Here is a 22,198-nt window from a genome sequence, read left to right as displayed (position 1 = left end):
GAGTAAGTTGCTCCGAAGAGCTACCGTCAGTGAAAGAATGCTGAAAATCTGGTGGCGCTTTCTCCCCCCCCCCCCCCAAACAAAATTGCAGGCGGTCAGTCAGAAGAATGGGCTTTTTCTCTCTCTCTCTCTCTCTCACGGCCCATTTGATTTGAGGCAGTTCGAGATGCAGACAAAGTATTTCTCTGTTCGCCTTTGGAAGTCACGTCGTCACGTGACCGCCGACCCCCTTAAAGACGACACAGCGCGGAAATTTAATTTGCATCAACAAGCGGTCGACGAATTTGCGAGGGGTCGGATCCTTTCGTCGAGTCAAAATCCAGCACGTCCGGTCCTCCAATCAGCACCCGGCTTTTGTTTATAACTGTTGCGCACAGTTCTGCACGCTGAAATTAGAATTAATGCTCCTTTGGCCTCCTCATTGGATATTTTCCATGAAAAAGAGTCTCCCCGCCTCCCCTCCCCGTGTCCAGCCTTTCCATCTGTGCTCCCGCGAGCGGCTCTGACCCGAAGTCGGACGCGTTACGCCCCAGAAGGCGCTGGCACCATCTCAAGTCTGTCACCCGTCTCTCGCTGTGTGGTCCGCCGCCAAGAATAATGTTGTTGACCCGCCGCGGCAACACAAGTGGCGCGAATCGTGTCTGCGCAAACAGTCCGGGTCACGGCGTCTTTTGTCTCGTCGGAGGCTATTCTGGGGAAAAAAGAAAAAAAAATAGAAGCGAAGAGAAAAAAAAAAAAAAAGATTGCGGCTTGGATCTCGGAGTGTGTCCAGCGAGGAATAAAACATCCACCGCGAGATCCGAAAAAGATGACCTCACAAACATGGCCGACAAACAGCTGGTCGTCCGCGTAGATTGCGCCGTCATTTCCTCCATCGGTGTCGTCCGGTTAGACTTTCTAAAACCCTCCATCAACGTTTCGATATTCCCACTCGTTCCTGTCGTCTGTGTGTCCCGACGCTACTTCCTGTTTCCCACCTCTTCTTTTTCATTGGCTCTCGGGAACTCGTGTCTGGTCGGTAACGGTCACACACTTCCTGCCCGAGTCGGCACAGAAATTCGAATGTTTTCGACCGTCGGGTCGGGTTTGTTCCCCTCGCTAGCCACATCCGTCGCCCTAACTAGCCATGCCCACTGCCATTAAATGACCTAAAGTCACAATTTTCATTTCTTTGCACTGTTTACATTTCGTTGACATAAAATGCTTACTATTTATTGTTTTGGGATTTGTTTTTTTTTTTTGTAACCCAACTGGCTTCACTGAAAATATAAGAATAAGAACAACTTTATTTATTTTGAAGGAAATTGTCGTGCCAGAGTTACAAGAAAAATATAACAATAACAAATAAAAGTAGAAAATTGTATAAACAGTAAAAAAAAAAAAGAAGACCTTCAAGAAACAGGTAAAAACGTTTCTCTTTCAGGACTTTTTACTGCGCTGATGCCCCAGATCAGGTTGGCAGCAAGTTAGGCTATGCAGTCAGTGTGTGTGTGTGTGTACGTTTGTGTGTCTCTGTCCAAAAAAAAAAAACCCTCACTAACCCAAGCTTACTGTTATATTTCCTGTGCATCGTGTATTTGCAAGTGTATTTGCAGTCCCTATGTTCTCTATTGTAAGTCGCTTTGGATAAAAGCGTCTGCCAAATGCAATGTAATGTAATGTAAAGAGAGAAAAAGGTAGTAAAAGAAATACAAATAAACTATAAAGTGTCTTAAGTAACAAGTGAAAGATAAGGAGTGCACAAGAGTATGAAAAAATATTGTACATGTAGCTGTTGTGAAATTTAATTTATTGGACAGGGAGGCACGTTTCTAGGATGTAACACATTGAATTTTAACTAGCCACGGCTAGTATCACTAACTTGCCACAGGCATTGTCCCCAGCTAGCCTCTGCAGCTCTGATGCGATGGAGGCATCGATTTTCCTCAGATCGGCTTGTAAATGATCAGAAAGGGATCAACAATCCCTCTGATGTTATTTCCTTTACAGACACAGTGAGCGACTCCCTCTTTTTCCATTTACAGCTGGGTTTTCCTTCAGAGTCCCGCTTTTGGATTTTAGATTCGTGTTGCGCCGCGGCCGAGGCAGAGCCGTATTTAGAAGCGCAGGCAGACGGTCGTGTGAAGCCGTCCTCCAAACCCCCCCCTCCCTCCCTTCCCGCCGTGTTTGTCTTCTCCACACAGAGCAGGTGGAGGAGCGCAGACCTTGAACATAAATCCCCTCGCTGTATTTTGGTTGTTCCACATCCTGCTTCCTGCCGGCCCGACACGAAATGCGAAATAGCCCCCCTCTCTCCTCGCTCCGGTATCAGACGCGTCTGACCCCTGAGTTCCTCGAGCCGGCCCCGCGGTTGTTTTGTCCGTCGGTGTCAACGCCGGGTTTTTATTGGCCGCCCCGGCTCAGGAAGCTCTCGCTTGCATGCAGATGCCAGGCGGATGGCAGACTGTCCCCGTCTGACCCCGCCGCTCCTGAGCCAGACAGGTTAGCTGGTTCACGGGCGTGCCGGCGAAACGAGCGGGATAACGGCTCCTCTTTCAGCACAACTCGCCGTGTCTCGAGACCCACGGGTTGATTTCGCGTGAACCCGACTTCCCGCGCCGTAGCAGAGGCTACCTGGCCCCGTCATCTTCAGCGCGCAAGTTAATATTTAGACACCGAAGAGCCCGTTGCTGATTGATGCTTTTATAAAAAGCCTATCACCGATGTGATAGTTTTCTCATTACCCTGAGCTGAGTAGATGTCTTGGCTGCGTGTTATCGGTGGCCCGTCACACGCCGAGCTGAGGAGAGGAAACAGCCACTGACCCTTTTCGGAGCAACCAACTTGCAGCTGGAAGAATGTCCGAAGACCTTGACGACTCCGGGGGAACTCATCCTGCCGGCGCGCTAGCAAGGCCCCGCGTAGCGCAGGGCGCCGCCGCCGCCACCGCCGCAGAAGGGTGGGTTCACGGGAGGGGTGTTTTCCCATTCCGCAGGCGCGGGGGGCTCAGGGCTCGGGGCAGCGCCGAGTCACTCCGAGGAATTTGTTTACTTGTGGCAAAGCTACAAATAACTGCAGGGTTTATATAGGGCGAAAAACTACTTCCCCTGCAGGCAGCCATACAACATAAACAGAGCCGCGGGGGGAAATTCTGAAGCGTCTTATTAAAGCGCAACCGCTACACATGTTCCACACGGCCACATGGATCCCATTACTCACTGGGGAGCTTCTTTTTTTTTTTCTTTCCATCAGAATCTCAGCTCCGTCATCCTCCGCCTGGCAATTCTTCGTCCTCCGATTTTAAATAGACGTTAAAGCCGTATCGTGAATATGCGCCATCCAGCGTTTCCGCCGTACCTTCAACGCATTATTTGTTGCATTATTTATTTATCCTTGTCTTTTTTTTTTTTGTTTGTTTGTTTATATTTCCCCCCTGTAAGGCATTCGGGAACGCTAAGACGGCGCACAACAACAACTCAAGTCGCTTCGGGAAGTTCATTCAGGTCAACTACCAGGAGAGTGGCACTGTGAGAGGGTAAGACACACACACACACACACACACACACACACACACATCGGACCATCGCTTCGATGGTGGCACCTGCATGAATTTAAGCCACGCTTTCAACTGTTTTTTTTTTTCTTTGTTTTGTTTTGTTTTTTTCCAGAGCTTACGTGGAGAAGTACCTCCTGGAGAAGTCAAGGCTGGTCTACCAGGAGCACAATGAGCGGTCAGTCAATAGATATCCTCTGTGTGTTTGTGTGTGTGTGTGTGTGTGTGTGTGTGCGTCTGCCTGTGCATTTTTTTTTTTTTCCCAAATTGTGTCCACTTCATTATCAGAATAAACTGATTTTATTCACTTTTAGTCCTCAACTTAATAACACGATTGGCATTTCTGTTAACCTGCATAAGGGAAAATAGCAAGAATTTTCAATAAAATTCAAGTCTGTTTCGTCAGGTTCCCTTTTCCCAAATTTCTGCCTTCACGGCGAGAATCTTCGGCAAGCGGAAAGCGTGCTACCTTTTTTTTTTTTTTTCGGGAGCCCGCGATATCCGGCGCCCGTGGGTAACCGCAAATCCAGCTGTGTCGTTCCCGAGACGTCTCGCACGTTGGCGCCCGATATCCTATATCCCATATAGTCACGCGTCAAATGAGGAAAAAAAAAAAAAAAAAGCTTGAATTTGGCTAGAAAACAAAGCGGGTCTGGGGAAATTTAAATTCGTAGAGCCTGTCGCGGGGGGAAAGCTAACATCGTAGCCGTCAAGCCGGAGGAGCCCTGAGTGAGGCCGACACTAATGTGGCCCTCTGTCTGGATGGTACGGCGAGGGTTAACCTCGCCGCGGGGGTCTCGCAGCGGGGCCCCCCCTTTTATTGAGATGGATTGCTGACTCCAGACTCATAAACTGTACGTGTTTCTTTTTTCTTTTTCTTTTTTTCCCTAAGAGCACTTTAGTTTCACGCCGTCTGCGCGTTCTGTTGACCTCTTACCTTTTTTTTTTTTTTTTTTTTTTTTTTTTAACGCCGTCGCCAGATGCACACGAGACCACACACCCAAAATGAAACTGTTTTTTACCTTTTTTTTTTTCAATTTTTAAAATTTTTTTTTTATTCTGCTCATGTATTCTTGCAGTTCCAGTCTGGGACTGACCTTGGGGGTTTGTTTATGCTCAACATTAAACCCTCCGCATTCATTTCCAGCGTTATTCTCTACTTTCCTGGACAGTTTGCGGATGGACGATTCGAAAATGTTGAACTTATGTTCATCGTCTGTTGACAAAATGCAAAAACACCCAAAGAAACGACCTTATATTATTTCCCAGGCCTTGAGACTAAGTCAGTAGCATCCTGCTATCTCATTAGAATACGACGGCGCTGAAGTGTTTGCCTGTACACATGCTATATGTTTCACGTTAACAATAACCTCCTGATTTGTTGACACGCCCGCTGCGTGATAAATAATGCACTAATGCTAAAAACAATGTCTGCTGTAACCATGGCTGAAAATCTGATTTTTATTTCTCTCTTTTTTTTCTAGCAACTACCACGTGTTTTATTACCTGCTGGCAGGAGCGAGCGAAGACGAGAGGACAGCCTTTCACCTCAAGAAGCCCGAAGAATACCATTACCTCAGTCAGGTGGGACCCCCGCCGCCCAGGACTAAAAAAAAAAAGCGTGGCTTTTTCGAGGGTGGCGGACACCGTCCTTGTGTTTTCGCGGCGAGGGCTGGGATGTGTCCTCCGGAGAGGTTGTGTGTTTGTACTTCCTGGGAAGGGGAGGAGGGGGCGGACCGGGCTTTTACAGTTACTTCTGTGCCTCAGTGTCTGCAAACAGACACCGGGACACAATGAAAACACATTCCTCCACTAGTGTCTTTCAGCACTATGTTTCTCCAACACACACACACACACACACAACCTGTCAATCTAAATGACGTCTCGAAGTTCACCGTTTGGATGTTTGCATTGGTCCGATGCCTGTTCAAAAATGCAAGGGTGGACACGCGTGCATGCGTGCGCGTGTGGGTCGGGAGCATACACTTCATGCCTTGTACATGTCAACTCACACACACATACACACACACACACACACACAAAGAGCCATTGACAAACGCACCGCCAGTGAATGACGGTGATATAAAATGGCATTCGTCCCTCATCTGTCCGGACTGCGGCGTTCACAAGGAAAACAGGTTTCACAAAGCCATGTCTGTAAGCCGCTGCAAGGGCTCAGACACACACACACACACACACACACACACACACACAAAGCGGAATGTGGATGTTGTGTAAAACGTCTATGCCTCTGAGCTTTGACAGCCGCGCCATGAAAAACCAGTGACCTGCTCCCCCCGCCAAAATCTTTACGCCTACACTGAGAGGAGCGCGGAATTCCTCTCATTCCTCCTCATCACCCAACTGCACACACACACACACACACACACACGCAGAAATTGATTCACACATTCTTCCACTCATCTCCCCCCACGTTCACCCCGTCTTTCCTGGCGTCCCATTTTTTTTTTTTGTCTTCCACGTTACGCATCCAACGCCGCAGAGCAAATGTCCGCACTCTTGCATCAGCCGGCGCGTTCGCGTGGATTTCACAACCCCCGACCCCCAACACACCCCGCCGAAAATATCTAGACGGCTTGTTTACATGCCTACCGAACGCGACGCAGATGAGCATCACACTCCGCGTTTCTCCCCCTGTTGTGAAACCACATCTGCAGATCTCTCGCGGCAGCACATGTGTTCCGGCCTCTGTAGGCGGCGGACCGCGTTCCGTGTCGTCCATTTTGTTTCCTGCTTTTGGAGAGAAAAAAAAAAAAAGAGAGATATCTAGATGGTTCGGCGCAAAGTCTTCTTGCAGATGTTTCGGGTCGATCTTCGCAATGTGAAATTCTCCGGTCCCCGCTCATCCTCATTGGCTAAAACTATATTTTCGTTTTTGCGGCGTGACGGCGGAGGCGGGAACGCATCGGGGGATCGGCTCTGAGCCCCGTTTCGGTCGCTATGGTGACCGACGGACGAGGTCAGACGGGGATCTCCGCGGACTACGGCGTTCGCAGATGACGTCGCAATCTGCGGCGAGAGCCGGGGAGCAGGTGGAGGGAAGCGTAGAGAGGCGGAGGGTTGCAAGGAGAGGAGAGGAACGAAGGTCAGCTGCAGCGAGACTGAATACATGTGTGTGATGGAGCCAAATGGAGGAAGAGCTAAAGAAGGTGGAGACTTTTGAGGGAAAGACAGGAGGCAGCAGTGGTAGTCTTTCGGGGTGAGGAGGATCAGGAGTGAGTCCTTCAGACTGAGATGGTTTGGACTTAGAGGGTTAGTGAAGATCCAGGTGGAAGGATGCTGAGGTAGGAGGTCCAGAGAGATTTATGGATGGAGTGTAAGTATGGCGGCGCCAGAGACGGGGATGCAGAGGTAGGTTTTCAACGGAGGCGGGCGCAGCAGCTCGGTTGAGAAACACACTGTGGTGCCTTCAAGGATCTGCACATTAACAAACTCCTAACTCCTGGCAGAGCGGTGCGTTCGCTGCTCTGGCTAATCCGTCTCTTCACGCTTTCACATTTGTGTCTTCCATCGTATTTAACAGCATGTCCGTCCGTTCGCTTTCGGCGGCACACACACCTGTTTGTGTGGCCGTCCGTCCATCCATGTGCGTGCGTGTGGGGGGGGGGGTGATAATACAGAGTGTGTGTGTGTGTGTGAGTCTCATTGGAATGCCTCTGTCTAACCCTAACTTGGCCCAACCCACTAACTCTGCCTTAACATTTCCAGATGACAAAGAAAACCCATCGCCTGCACTGGGACAGTTACTATGAGAGTGAACCGGTCAGTATCTGTGTGTGTGTGTGTGTGTGTGTGTGTGTGTGAGAAGCCTCTGACACTCCAAGCCGCCCTCTTTTTGCAAGTCACACCCCCGTCCCCCCTGCATGCCCCCCTCCCCGACCCGCTGTCCCCGTGCATATTTTCTTACATTTTGGATATTTCCTGGCTGGGTTTGAGCGCCTGTTTATTTTAGCTCTGTTTGTTTTCCCCGTTGCGCCTTGCTGGTATGTCTGGTCATATCCTGGCCGCCGTAGCCGCCTGCGCCACGGCCCATGCGGCCTTTTTTATAATTTTTTTTTTTTTTTTTATCACGCTTGGTGTTTTCGAGTAACGATAGTAAATTCCTTCGCGCTCAAGATGAGACCCGTGGTAGACGGGCGAATACGTGCAACTCAGTTACATTGGGTATTAAGCTGCTCGAGCCGGCAGCAGCAGAGAGCCGGGGTCGGCTTACGCAATCGTGGGACGAGTCGGAGGAGTCGGGTCGCAAATTTCGGGACTTGACGCTCGGTTCTCCTTCCGCTGATAAAAGACTTGACCTTTGACTCTTTCAGCGGTTGGTTTGGCGCTATTTCGGTACCTCGAGTCTGAGGGTCTGACCCCGAGCGCCAGTCGTCGTGCCTTGTACTCGGTGTGAGGCCTTCGGAGGAATGCCGATGTCGCCTTTTTAACGCCGTCTGACCCGGCCTGGCCAAAAATAATTGAATCGGGGTCAAAATCATGTGGCGACAATGTCGGAAAAAGGATGGAAGTAAATCACAACGAGTTGGAGTCAGGTGACTAATGTGCACATTTTGCTTTTTCCCGAACGCTATGGCATAGATGGAGATCTTAAGCTCGGAGCTGGTGGCCATTTTGTCGCCAACTGAAGCTGACACAGCGGTAAAATAATCTAGGACATTAAAAAATTGTACAGTGAAAATAAAAAAATTGAAACTTAGGGTTAGGAGTTTTTGGAGGTTCTAAGTTATCCAGGTTCATTCTTGTCGAAATCTTCTTGTCTTGGCAACTGGACTTCTCTTCACTTGAAAACGTTTCTTCAGAATTGAAGAAGCCTCTCGGACGAGGGATGAAACATCTTCAAGTGAAGAATTCCAAGTCCAGTTGCCTAGACGAGACGATTTCGACAAGAATTGTTATGTTTGGGAGCCATCATGAAGGGTAAAAAAGTTTCCATCAACACATACATAAGAAAGCGTATGAGGCACAGGCGTACAACCAATAAACGTAAACAGAGTTTATAGCACCGCAAAACGATGTTTTTGTCCCTCTTAATAAATTTATGGGAGATATGGCGACGCAACCAAGGAAGGTCAAAGATGAAAATCAGCTGTGTATAAATCAGGTTTTTAGTGACAAGTTGACTGTCAACGGCAAAATGAGTCTAAATTACATGAAAGTAGTCGTCAACAGGTGCCATGCAAAGTTTCATTCATCGAAGCAGTTGAATATAGCTAAGAGCGAGATGTCTTACTTTTACCAAATTTGATTAGTTTTGGGGAATGTTTCAGTTGTGACACAGCAAGAATATACAGAACTGTCTCAGAAAATTAGAATATTGTGATAAAGTTCTTTATCTTCTGTAATGCAATTACAGAAACAAAAATGTCATACATTCTGGATTCATTACAAATCAACTGAAATATTGCAAGCCTTTTATTATTTTAATATTGCTGATTATGGGTTACATCTTAAGAAAACTCAAAAATCCTATCTCAAAATATCAGAATATCATGGAAAAGTAATTTTTGTTTTTTTAATTGCATTACAGAAGATAAAGAACTTTATCACAATATTCTAATTTTCTGAGACAGTCCTGTGTGTATATACATATATATATATATGTATATATATATATATATATATATATATATATTTATATATATCGCCAAACACAACTCTTGAGTGTTTCGTCGTTTTGTATAACAAACTGCAGGCTGCTGCAGGTGCTGTGCACAAAATTCCCTTTTGTTTAAGGGAAAGAAAAACTTTCTGTCAGCCCCTGCAATAGTTGTGGAGTATTTGAATGAAACATTTGTGGAACAAACTTTGTTATGAAAAGAAAAAAACATTTAATTGCTGCAGTAAATACAAAATAAGAGCAAATGTCTTTTTTTACAACGCATAATCTCCTTGACTGTTGAAATAGTTATTAGTTGCAGCCCTAATTGGTGCAACTCTATGTATTTTATTTATTTCAAATATTTACATTTATTTATATTTTAATCATGTATATTTATCTATTTTGAATATTTAAACACTATTACAAATATTTAAAAATTAATAAAATTTAAATATTTTATTTATATATATTTTTTATATTTTTTGGACCTACTATTGTAGTTCCAGATGCTGCATTAGCTTCTTATCTCCTGTCAAACGCAGCTGACAAACCCGTTCATGAGAGCTTGCCGCCGTTTAAGAAGTTCATTAATGCAACGTGAATACCGTATTTCTACATCTTAATTTTACCCGCCCGATATTTACATTTCAAGTGTCGGAGCGTGTGCGCGCGCTACTCAAGACACAACAAATCTTAGCAAGATGGCCTCCGTCCCAGGAACCCGTCTCTTCGAGGTCAGGATTAGATAGGGAGAAAACTTTCGAATCACCGCTCTGCACTGATACGCCGCCTCGGGCCCCGCCTGCAGTGTTTGAGAAAGGAGTTTTCACCGCTTAGTATATTTACCTGCTCGGCGTGTGTCGTGCTTTGATTTATTCGCCCGTGGGTGCGCCGCCAGGGACCTGGTCCAAATGATAGTTTCCAGGCTTGGGGAAGACCGCCTGACGTCACGGCGACCGCAAAAAGCAGATTTGTGGATTTCTTTTTTTTTTTTTCCGTTAAAGCCGTCAAAAGTGTTCTAATATTTGTCACCGGTCCCGTCTCGCCGCGGGGCTAACGGTATTCCAAATACCCCTCGGCGCCCGTTCAAAACCCCTGATTTATACTCAGGCCCCACATCTGTTTGTTTTCACTGAAAACAAATCGGGCTAAATTTAACAAAACGCTTCCCACTCTGGAAACGCGACACCGGAGTCACAAGCGGGTCACCGTGAAGGTTTTTTTTTCTGCCTCGGAAGGGGGGTGGGGGGTAGAGGAGACGGGGATCGGGGCGGTATTTGTCGTAAACATGGAGGCCGGCGAAGAACGAGCCCGTATTTTAATACGAGTACTAATACTGAAGTGTATTTCTCTCGCACTGACAACTGAGATTTGAAGTATTTCCTGGTCTGCTCTCAGTCCAGTTTGGCCGCAGTACCGCACAGTAAACGCTTACTTTGCATGAATTAGCCCTTCGATTCACCCTCAAATACTGCGGTATTTGCAATAAAAATCACCGGACCCGGACTTGTATGACTTGTATGGAAATGTACCTCCGATACTTCACAAACAGCGCAGCAAAGAAGGGCTTAAAGTTGGTATGTGATGGAAGCTTCCCCTCACCTGGACCTCCTCCTGTACTTGAAACCTGGACCACCCCCGACCCCCCAACTCCGTCCTCTACTATCACTTTCTGTTTTTCCCCCCCGACGCTCACCAACGGCACCATCTTTCCCCTTTTTTTCTCTTTGCAGGACTGCTTCACGGTCGAAGGAGAGGACCTGAAGCATGACTTTGAGAGGCTTCAGCTGGGGATGGAGATGGTGGGCTTCCTGCCCGCCACCTGCAGGCAGTGAGTGAAACCGAGGGCCCGGTTTATTGCGCAAGATACTTGGATACTTAGTGTCATGCGTGTGTCTACTACCATGTTATTAAGCAGTAAGGTTACCACAGGATGCTACAGGACAATCCAGAATGGGGATTTGATGCATGCGTTTTTTCAGGATTTTCTCCCTGCTCTCCGCCATCCTGCACCTGGGCAACATCCGCTACAAGAGGAAGACGTACCGGGACGATTCCATCGACATCTGCAACCCCGAGGTGTTGCCCATCGTCTCCGAACTCCTGGAGGTACGACGAGATACCGTGCTTTTATCAAGTCGGGGGTGGACTATAAATACAGAATTATGCTAGCTAAGTAAGCTACATGGCTGCTAACGAAGGCTAATATTTGTCTGCAATGGCCCCGTCTGGATGTGTGTGTTTTTGTGTGTGTGTGCGCACACGTGTGCTGACGACAGCAACGCTTCTGTCACGTACCGCTTTTCTCGCTCCCAAGTCGGGTTTGGTTTAATTTCCTGGGAGCCTGTAGCGTTTAATAAAATTCGCAAGGGGGCCCGAATGTTTATCTAACTCGCCGCGGAGGTTAACGCTCGGTGACAGCGGAGCAATATCCTCGCAGGGCAGATTCAGGCACGAGATAATTACCCGAGTCGAGGCGGAGGTCGTATTTTTACTCGCTGACGTCTCCTGTCGTGGTTTGGTGAGAAAAAAAAAAAAAAAAAAAAAAAAAAAAAAACAGCCGGGACCGTAACTGACGCATTTCCACTCATCGCGTCCGAATCGAGGCAGAAAATGTAGATGCGTCTCTAACACAATTCCTGCTTCCCGTTTAGGTCAAAGAAGAGATGCTCTTCGAAGCTCTGACAACACGGAAGACGGTGACGGTGGGAGAGCGGCTGATCGTTCCCTACAAGCTGGCCGAGGTGAGATTTCGGCAGCGTCGAGCTTTTTACAGGAACAAAAAAATAGCCGCTTTCAGACAGAAAAGTTCCAAGCGTGTAGCTCGTCCAGCGCCCAATTTTGTTTCACAAACTACCCTCGTCCAGGGGAAACTTTTAGCATTAGCATAAAATTTGCATTAGCTTAGTTTTAGCATTCTCGCAGTCAGTAAAGGTTACAGAGTCGAGACCGGTGTGAAAACGTTGACCTTTAGCGCCCCACTCGATAAACAAAGAAGAAGAAGAGGAAGACGATATGGAAAACACGGAGAGCCAAGTTGCCACAGCATTCGTGTTCTGCATGGCGGGAAAAATAACCATGGACTATCAGATTTTCTGCCTGCATCACTAGCTAACTGGTCTTATTTTGGCCAGAATATTTATGTTCCACTTCAAGCCCTGGAAACCCCTCTGTGGACCAGTGAGTTTAGACGTCTTTGTCGGTCCATTTGACGCTGCTTCTGTCCATTTTGTCACAAGAAACCAGCTGATCTGTGACTGCAATAGTTTTTAACAATAGCGCTCATGAGTTTGCAAGAAATACCCGATCATGGGCGGCTTCCATCAAGCATCTCTGAGTTCCCATGTTACCGTAAAAAGAACCCACCTTGGAATAGGGTACGTGGACCTGAGGTCCACATTCCTGGTTCCTCTGCTGTCCGAATGCACGAAGGAAACGGCCCAGTTCCTGAAATTTTCTGCAAAAAAGTTCCTTGAGTGCCACAGAGGCTTATCATGCCCATTCATGACTTTGAAGTGGCCAATTTGGCAAACAATTTGGCAAAATTATCAGTATCATTGGCTGATACCGTTAGCTGTGCAAAGCAAGTTAGCGGGACTTTAGCATCTGGCTGTCCACTGCACTCACAGGGGAGCGAAAAGCAACCCAGCGTTTGTGCCATGATTGGGATCACCCAACTTATTGATAACGTGTACCTATGTAATTAGCAGTAATCTACTGTGGGTATTGGAGTTCGATACTGGAACTTTTCTTTTTATTCATCTGTAGAGGTCTTGTGTCAACTCAGAGACGATTTACTTGATATATCAAAAGATCAACAATTCCTTCCCCCCAGCTCCCAGGTTCGGGTTTCAACAGTTGCCTTCACTCCCGGTATTGTTTTTTTTTGTTTCCCCTCAAAGAAGCATAAGTGCGTAGCTCCCGCACCACCGAGTGTAACTTGTGCTCAGCGGCGCGCCCGGCAGAACGCCGCCTACCCCTCGCAGCTCATCCCGTCTGACCCGGCCGCTGTTTACAGGACAGTGTGCGCCCTCGCGCCGGATGTCTCTCCGATCCCCCTCCCCCAGTTGCCTCCAGCTCGCGGCCACACATGAGCAGACGTGCACGCAGGGCCGCGGCGCGATGGCGAACAAACAACGCGCTCCTCCGGGGGGTGTTTAGAGAGCGTCGCAGTAAGGGGGAGGGCATTTTCAATCCTGCCGCGATTCTCCCCGGGAAAACAAACGGATAAGAAGGGGGATGTAGTTTTAGCCAATAAACTACAATTCCCTTAAAAAAAAAAAAAAAATGCAACATGCAGTATGTCCTTGACGAAATAAATAAAAATCCGCCTTTATTCTCATTGTCGAAATGGAATGAGCTCCTCGATTATTTTTGCCGTGTCCCGTGACCGAACAGTGATTATTTTCGTTGCGCGGTGGGTGGTCTCCGAGGGAACGCGGCCCAGCAAGTGTCACAACAGTCTTATCGGCCATTGGCTCGACGCGCCTCCTTCAAAACCTCCGAGATGAGTTTTATTTATCTTCCCTTTTGGAGTGAAAAGGGTTGTTCTCCAGTGTTAAATGACCCCCACCACCCACCCACCTCCCGGCGGTGTATTCAACCGAGGCGGGGGAAGATCCGAGGTCCCTTCAAGACGTTTATTTACCTTTTGAAGAACAGGACTCACCTTTCCTGCCGCTGGGTCAAATCTTTCCAGCGGATGTTTGAACCTCCTTGCTCAACGACTCGAGTGAGGAAGCGCCTATCGGAGGATCTCTGAAAAAACAATAACATTGACACAGAAAGTGGATTATTTGTCCACCTATTTAAAGCGAGTGTATTGTGATTGCGATTAATTTGATATAATACGGCAATAGTTTGAAAATTGCTTCTACTGCGATTATCCAGGGCTCATATTTCCCTTTTGGTTCTACGTTTCTTCACTTGCAGACATGATGAGCTCATGTGATGAGCTTTAGCTTGGCTCATAACATTATTTTGAAAGAAGAGAGGTTATGTTTTCGCCCTTATTTAAAAACATAACTCATTGCAACAGTTATGACATAAACGTTAAGACGATTTCAGCAGTATTGTTTTCCTGCGTGCGCCGTTCGTACATTCAGCGCCGCGTTTGTGTGATCTTGTAAGCAGACTACTTGATAAGATAACAGTTGCAATCACTTCCCTGAATCGCATGGTTTAATGATTCGCTATCTTTGCACTGAATCAGGAGTAGAGTCCTTCCGCTGCTAAGTATGTGAGGCAAATTAGCCGACGCACGGAAACAGTAGACTCGGGTTATTTTGTTTTAATCGGTTTACTGACTCGTGTTAGCAGACACAAAGGAAACCTCGCAGACTCAGATGATTCGTGTGAATCAGTTCGCAGAGAGATTTTGCGGTATCAGATGAATTGGTTCACTGATTTGAATTAGGAAATTCAGATGAATCGGATGAATCGGGTCACTTACCCAGGTTAGCGCACTCACCAGAAACACTGCGGACTCAGATGAACGGGCTGAATCGAGTTAGCTAACTCGAGTTAATGGATTCAAATGAATCGGTTGAATTGGTTCACTTACCCGAGTCAGCTGATTCAGCAGAAACACAGTGGACTTTGATGATTCGGTTCGCTGACCGCTCCTGCCGGGGAATCTAAATATTGAGAAAAATAATGCAACAAACAATGCACTGCTGTTCGTTATTATTCCTAGGCTAGCAATGCAGCGTATTTTACTGCGTACGAAACATCAGAAAACTATTGGATCATCACTATCATTGTTCGGCAACAAACAAACATGCTTGTAGGCTACTTCAGGCCTGTATCACTCCGGGAGCCCCTTCCCCATGTTTTTTATGGGGTGGAGTGGGCAATAACAAGTGAACCGGATCACTTTAATGAATGACTCAGAGTAGCCCGAGACCATAAAAAGAAGTTGACCACCAATAAGTGGTCGTAGTAGTTGTAGTAATAGTGGAAAATAGCGTGGTCTGCTAGTGTCTCTAACAACTATATATGTGTACTTCTAGGCCGGCACAGTACGGGACTCCATGGCAAAGTCACTGTACAGCGCCCTGTTTGACTGGATCGTCTTTCGGATCAACCACGCTCTCCTCAACATCAAGGACCTGGAGGAGCCCACCAAGGTCGGGGCGTCTTGACCCTCACGGATGTTGTTGTTTTGTTTTTTGTTTCGTTTTCCAGTAACAGTCAAGATGTTCCAAGGTCTTCGATGAGTTTCACGACTCTTGCCGTCCGCAGATCTTGTCCATCGGCGTACTGGATATTTTCGGCTTCGAGGACTACGAGAGCAACAGCTTCGAGCAGTTTTGCATCAATTTTGCCAACGAGCGTCTGCAGCACTACTTCAACCAGCACATCTTCAAGCTCGAGCAGGTCCGACCTTTGAATTCTTTGGATGTCTTGCGTTAGCTCAGCCAAACAGGAAACACCTTCGATTTTCAAAATACAGGGGTTGCGATTCCTTTCGAGCCGAGCAGCTACATTTAACATCAAATCACCATAGTTAAAAATGAAGTATGAACAAAACTGCCTTACAAATGTTACACAACTTGCTGGTGTTTACGGCACCGGCTTGGATGAAATCGTAGGAATGAAAGATACAGATTCCAAATGTAGAGGCGCCTCCCCCTTGTGGCTAAAGTGGGGTATTACAACAACAATCCTGCTAATGATGAATACACACATTTACAGAGAATACTTGATAAATAAAAAGTGTTGTAATGGAGATGCCAAAAAACAATTCTCGCCTCTCCCGGCTCCCGTAGCGGACGCATCGTCCCTCACGCTGAAAGAAATCGACGCCACGCAGCTGCGACCTTGCGCACGCCCTCTTGTGGCCGCCGCCACTTTTTCTGTGTGTGTTTGTGTGTGTGTGTGTGTGGGGGGGGGGGGGGGGGGGGGGTCTGTGTGTTCACTTAAGTAAGCCAATTAACCTCAAAGGGTTCCTTAAAGTCACGATCAGAGCCCATTTGCTTGTTAGTCAAACACAGTGTTTACCTGAAGGCTGGCTGTGGTGGCCCACGGGCCCGGGCACGTCCCGGCGGCGTCAGATGCTCAAAAAGGCTTCCTGGCGCGCGAGGGGCCCCCGTGACCTCGGCGCTGTTTGGTACACAAAACCCCACCCGCTACAATCAGGTCATAAATGCATCCAGATAGCAGGTTTGTTCCCCTAGATGTTTGCCGGGGGAGGGACTCCGCAGAAAACCAATCCTTGTTTTCTTACCCCTAAAGGTTTGAATATTGACTTCATATATCCCTTGCAAGCTTTTCAGCATCGTGACATGATGAGCGAATGTGATGAGCTTTTTCTGGATTTATAATGAGATTATCTTTCCCCCTTTTTAAAAAAAAAAATTGTCACAAGTGTTTCAATGTTAAAGGTACAACAGTTTCAGCATTATTGTTTCCCTGCCTGCGTTCTTTGCACAGTCGACACGGCGCTAGCGCAATCTTGTAATCGTGGTACTTCTGGAGATAGCAATTGTAGTTGTTCCCCCGAATCACCAGGGTTAATGAGTCAATATCTTCATACTAAATTAGGAATTTCTGAGTCCGAGGTGTCCATCAATCGGCTGGCCGCTGCTTAGTACACGAGGCAAGTTGGGCCACACGAGAAACTCTGCGAGACTCTCGTGATTCGGTTGAATCACTTCACCGACCCGTGTTAGCAGACACAATGAAAACGGCACAGACTCAAGCCGGGGGACACACCGGACTCAGATGAGTCGGTTGAATTGGTTCACTGTTTCGAGTTAACAAATTCAAATGAAATGGTTGAATCAGTTTACTTAGGGTAAATGAATTGGGTGAATCGGTTCACTGATTCAAATTGAAGAATCATATGATTTGGTTCACTGACTCGAATGAGCAGATTCAGATGAATCAGGTGAATCAGTTCACTTACTCAGGATCGTGCACTCACCAGAAACATTGCAGACTTGGATGAATCGGTTGAATCATTTCACTGAGTCGAGTTAGCGGATTCCGATGAGTCAGTTGAATTGATTCACTGATTCGAGTTAGAAGATTCAGATGAATCGGTTGAATTGGTTCACTCACTCAGGTTAGCAGACTCACCAAAACACAGTGGACTTGGATTTCGGTCCTCTTTTCTTTTTCTCGTTCCAAAAAGAGAGCTCGCTTCGCCTCGAGGAACGACTTTTCAGAGCCCTGACCCTTGACGGACGATTTCACAGGACGCCGGTGATGTTTCGGGTGTGCGGGGTGGCTTAGGGGGGCCCGGCGCACACCCCGCACGGAAAATTCAATATACGCAACTCAGAAAGCCTCCAAAAGTGATTTATCAGGGAAAGTTTTAAGCGAGCACGGCTTTTGCCTCGTGTTTCCAACGAGGGCAGCTTCACACCCGGGTGTCCCGTTACATACTGTATATATCCTGTCAACCGCCGGCCACTAGCTCACGACGCCGCCGTCGTGCCAAGGAATGAAGGCGCGTTGATTGTTATTTCAAATGAGGGGGTTTACTATATCCACTTTTCTTTTTTTCAATCATCCTCTCAAATCAATTGCTCCGCCTGTTGAGGAGCGAGGATTAATGCGCCCAGAGTCACGACCGGTGCAAGATATTAGACGTATCCAGTGTTCCCAGATTGCCCTCAACTATGTGCGGAATTCGCAATTCCCCGACCCTGTCACCTGAGCTCAACTACATTCAAGTTAAATATGGGGGGGGGGGGAAAGGCAAAATGTAATGAATTGGATTCATTCATTCATTTTCATTCATTTTCCATACCCCAAACTTGTGTCTGTAAATGTAATTGAGCAGCGTCGGGTCTGCCGGGAGTTAATAGAGCCTCGGAAATCGCCGGCTTTTCCTCGGAAAGCGAAAAGCCAGAGGACACCCGACCCTGGTGAGGTCACGCGAGTCCTAGACTACCCTTTCAACTCCCAACGGGAGGGAAAAGATAAAATAAAAGCCTTACTGGAGGATTTCCAAGACGCGCTTGTCTCTACACGATGTGTCGGCGCGTTTAACGGTCTGACTTGTTGGTAAATACAGGGTAGCACCCGGGAATCTGTGGAGAGGGCGTGGAGGTCGGGTTAGGAAAGCAAGTAGACGTCCTCGGACTTTGTTACCGCACAGCTGCTGAGCTCAGGCCGCCTTCCAGCGCGCCTGCTGACTCAGTTCTCTGGTAATCTCCTGCTTGTGCTTTTTGGGGGGGAAATTGCCTCACCGATATTGTATCCAAACCCCATTCCCTACCGCCGCAAGCCTTTCAGATCATCTTCCCCCTTGTCATTCAGCCTCATTTCGACATTGCAACTCGCAAACTCGAGGTGAAGGGGAGCACAGCTCGTCGCCGCCCGAGCTCATCTTCCCCTCCGACCACGGTGACATTGTTGAACCCCTGCAGATCCACAAAGGAGACACGCCCATTAAGAAAAACAAAATATATGATTCAATTGTAATAAATAGTTGAATTCTTTGTTATTTCCTCCGGGTTCTCTCCCGCAGTCCACAAACATCCAGGAAGTTCATAGTTGACTCAGATGTGTGGATGAGTAAGTGAAGGGTTGTACAGTAAAACCTCGACTTATCGGTTTAATTTATTCCGAGGCCAAAAAATGTACTTTATAATTAACAAATAATGTATAAAAATGTTTAATACTTAACAAAAGTGAATGTAAAGCGATAATCTGTTTTTTTTAAGTGTATTTACCTTGAAGGTCGGACAAAGATGCCAGAGGAAATTGCGCTTTTCTGTTGGTGCTCTATTACTTAACTAGCTTATAACGCTGCAATGTATTGCAAATGTAACTTGAGCACTATATCGCTCGGCCTAATTTATCAATAGATTGAACGCCGGTTCTCTTTTTAAACCGATCAAACAAAATCCCCGAGCGTGTTTGGTTGACCCTTCCGATGCCTCGTCCGTTGACATTCCCAGACGCACCAAAACCCCAGAAATGTGTTGCGATAGATGATTTTCTCGGTCAAGGTATCTCGCCGACAGCAGCTTCTCTATCTCCTCATGGGCAAGTTGGGCTACCAAGAGGCTGACAGCAGTAGCCACGCCGATGTCTAAAGCTTATCCCGCTGGCTCATAACTCCGATCTCGTATCGCAAAGCCAAATATTGACTGGGCGACGGCTTGTATCTCGGAAAAGTCGTAAGTCGATGCACCGGTAAGTCAAGGTTCCACCGTACGTCTCGAGCGAACGAGTACGTCTCCGGATGTGGCCTTGTGATCGTCCGGTCCGATCGCCTCTCGTCCAATGACAGTCGGGATCGGGCTCCGGCAGCCTCGGGGCCCCGAGTGCAGGATTAGCGGCGTAGATAATGAACGGATGAATGTTTTGTCCTTCACGAAGAGGATTCCAGAAGCACTTTAGTCCGTGACCTGTCGGAACGGATATATCTCCTCTCTGGAAGCCAAGGAGCCGTAATGAATTTAATTTCAATCGTCCTTCTCGCTTTAGGGTACCCAGAGGGAGACTCCAGTTATTTTTATTAACCCCCCCCCCTCTCACCCCCAGATTATGGCCTTTTATTATCTAAATCTCCGTCTCCGGGATGCTGAAGAATAACACAGATGTGGAGAAGAGAGCCGGGGGGGGCTAATTGTCTAAAAATTCCGTCACGAGCAAACATGGACAACTCTCTCAGAGCAAATATCGCAAATCTGTGTTGGCTGCAGGAGGAGTACCGGGCCGAGGGCATCAGCTGGCGGAACATTGACTACATCGACAACACCGGCTGCATCCACCTGATCAGCAGGAAGCCCACTGCGCTGTTCCATCTGCTGGATGAGGAGTGCAAGTGAGTGTCAGCATTTTATTAGGGTTACCACGCTGTCACGACACAGGTATCGCACACATCGGTGTGTGTAACAGTGATCATCGGGTATGACTAGCCCAAGTTGAACCCGATTGGGTTCAGTAACAGAACGGCGCATGCTGTTTGTGTGTTTGCAAGGTAATTAGCGTAGCACATAGCGAGTCTGGAACTATGGGATTGCACCAGAGCTTTGCAGTGAGCCAGGACTGGATTCAGCCGTAATAGGATGCTCATTACGCAACACCAAAAATCCAGCGCCTACACGGCCCGAGAAGGTCACGGAGGTCTGGATGAAAGGCCCGTCAGATGTTTTTTTTTCCAGCACATAGATCATGAAGAGTCTGCTGACATGCAGATCGGGGACACCGAAGGAAACGCGAGTAAAAGGCCTCGCTATGTTCAGAATACGGGAGATCCTCAACTTGTGTCGGCGCTATAACGCGATTTTTGCAAGTGATGCTGGGCTTACATCATATGATTTTCACAGGCGCAGACGAAAAACAGAAAGTCGTAAAGAAATTTCAGGAGTTTTACTTGATTAAAACATCGTTAAGTATAAGGTGCTGATCTAATCAGTCTTTTCCTCGTCTCGGGCTTACAAGTCTTTCGGTCTTTACGGAGCCGCATTTTGTAACAACGGTGCATTTTGTAATAAACGCCCAAAATGTAATAACTTTTTCATTTCATTTTGTAAAAAAGACGCATTTTGTAATAAACTGCCCCAACGCATTTTGTAATAAATTTTGCCGCATTATGTAATAAGTTATTACGTTTTGAGAAGATTATTACAAAATGCACGTGCAACTTTTTTATTCTCTAGGAAATGTAATAGCATGGAATTTATAGAATATTCTCTGTTAATGCAACCTTTGAATAGTGTACTGATAGTAATTGCTAAGTACTGCAACTAGGCTAATACATTGATAATAATAATAGGCCTAGCTTTTACAAATACTTTAAAGTAAAATAGAATACAATTAACAAACAAATAAACTATGCTTTAGAATTGTTATTACATAATGCACCAGGTTATTACATTTCCTAGAGAATAAAAAAGTTGCAAGTGCATTTTTGTAATAATGCATAATGCATTATTACAAAATACGTTGGGGCAGTTTATCACAAAATGCAGGAGTTTATTACAAAATGAAATGAAAAAGTTATTACATTTTGGACATTTATTACAAAATGCACCGTTATTACAAAATGCGGCTCAACACACGTGACACGATCGCCGACCAATAACATTGTGCATTATTCTGACTTTGGTGACGTAATTCTGACATAAGTCAGGGACGTCTTTTAAAAGGTAAAGGAACGTCCTTTTACTGAAGTGTAACTCTGTTAATCGTGGTTCCAGCTTTCCCCAAGCCACCAACCAGACACTGCTGGACAAGTTCAAGCGGCAGCACGAAGGGAACAGCTACATCGAGTTCTCCGCCGTCATGGAGCCCGCCTTCATCATCCGACACTACGCCGGCAAGGTCAAGTACGGCGTGAAGGTCAGTGCCCGCGCTCCCTTTGCCTTTGCGGAGGGGATCGTCGTCATCGCTCAAACCCGCGTCCCCTCCCGCACCCAGGACTTCAGGGAGAAGAACACCGACCACATGCGGCCGGACATCGTGGCGCTGCTGAAGAGCAGCAAAAACGCCTTCATCTGCAGCCTGATCGGCATCGACCCGTCGGCCACCTTCCGATGGGCCGTGCTGCGAGCCTACTTCAGGGCCCTGGTGGCCTTCAGGCAGGCCGGGAAGAGACACACCCAGAGGAAGACCGGTGAGAGCGCCGGCCGGGGGAGGCAGAGCCTCAGCTTTGCTTAAAAACTTAAAAATAGTGGTTAGCAAAAGGTGCTACTTAGTTCATTAGCAGGACGGTTAGCTTATCTCTTTGAAATGAATCTTCAGGAAGTCACTGGTTTTTTTTTTTTTTTTTTTTTTTTTTTTTTTTTTTTTTTTTTTTTTAGAGTTTTCTCTTGTTCTTATTAATTCCCTGAATACATATAACGAAACCTCCTGTGATTAGACTCACCGTCGCCCTCCTCGTTCCCCGCTGTTAGGCTTCCGTAGCTCCGTAGCACCCTTAGCGCAGCCGACCCGTAGCTGTAGCGCCGCCGTGTATTCACCACAAGCTGTCACTCTCTTTGTTTCTCTGAGGCCGTCGCACCTCCGTTCCCCCCCTAGCTGTGTCCGGATGACCTCTGACCTTTTACCCCGTACTATACTGTGTGTCATAATGCTGG

The 22,198-nt window shown here is 47.0% G+C and overlaps 1 protein-coding gene across 5 annotated transcripts in view; it reads left to right on the top strand.

Annotated features, from left to right (window-relative positions):
* Positions 1-22,198, top strand: part of myo9aa (myosin IXAa) — a 70,763-nt gene that overhangs the window by 20,141 nt on the left and 28,424 nt on the right. For all 5 annotated transcript variants that reach the window (XM_086144132.1, XM_086144131.1, XM_086144130.1 and 2 more), the window contains exons 2-13: positions 3,420-3,514; positions 3,648-3,710; positions 5,017-5,116; positions 7,262-7,315; positions 10,889-10,986; positions 11,138-11,264; positions 11,810-11,899; positions 15,167-15,283; positions 15,399-15,533; positions 19,820-19,941; positions 21,320-21,461; positions 21,540-21,735. In XM_086144132.1, coding sequence (XP_086000258.1) covers positions 3,420-3,514; positions 3,648-3,710; positions 5,017-5,116; positions 7,262-7,315; positions 10,889-10,986; positions 11,138-11,264; positions 11,810-11,899; positions 15,167-15,283; positions 15,399-15,533; positions 19,820-19,941; positions 21,320-21,461; positions 21,540-21,735 — 1,339 coding nt within the window. The remainder of the gene's footprint in view (positions 1-3,419; positions 3,515-3,647; positions 3,711-5,016; positions 5,117-7,261; positions 7,316-10,888; positions 10,987-11,137; positions 11,265-11,809; positions 11,900-15,166; positions 15,284-15,398; positions 15,534-19,819; positions 19,942-21,319; positions 21,462-21,539; positions 21,736-22,198) is intronic.

This window comes from Fistularia commersonii, chromosome 3, assembly GCF_037954325.1.
Source record: "Fistularia commersonii isolate RoL2024-O1a breed Wild chromosome 3, RoL_Fcom_v1.0, whole genome shotgun sequence".
Classification (NCBI taxonomy): domain Eukaryota; kingdom Metazoa; phylum Chordata; class Actinopteri; order Syngnathiformes; family Fistulariidae; genus Fistularia; species Fistularia commersonii.
This window is presented reverse-complemented; position numbering and strand designations above follow the sequence as displayed.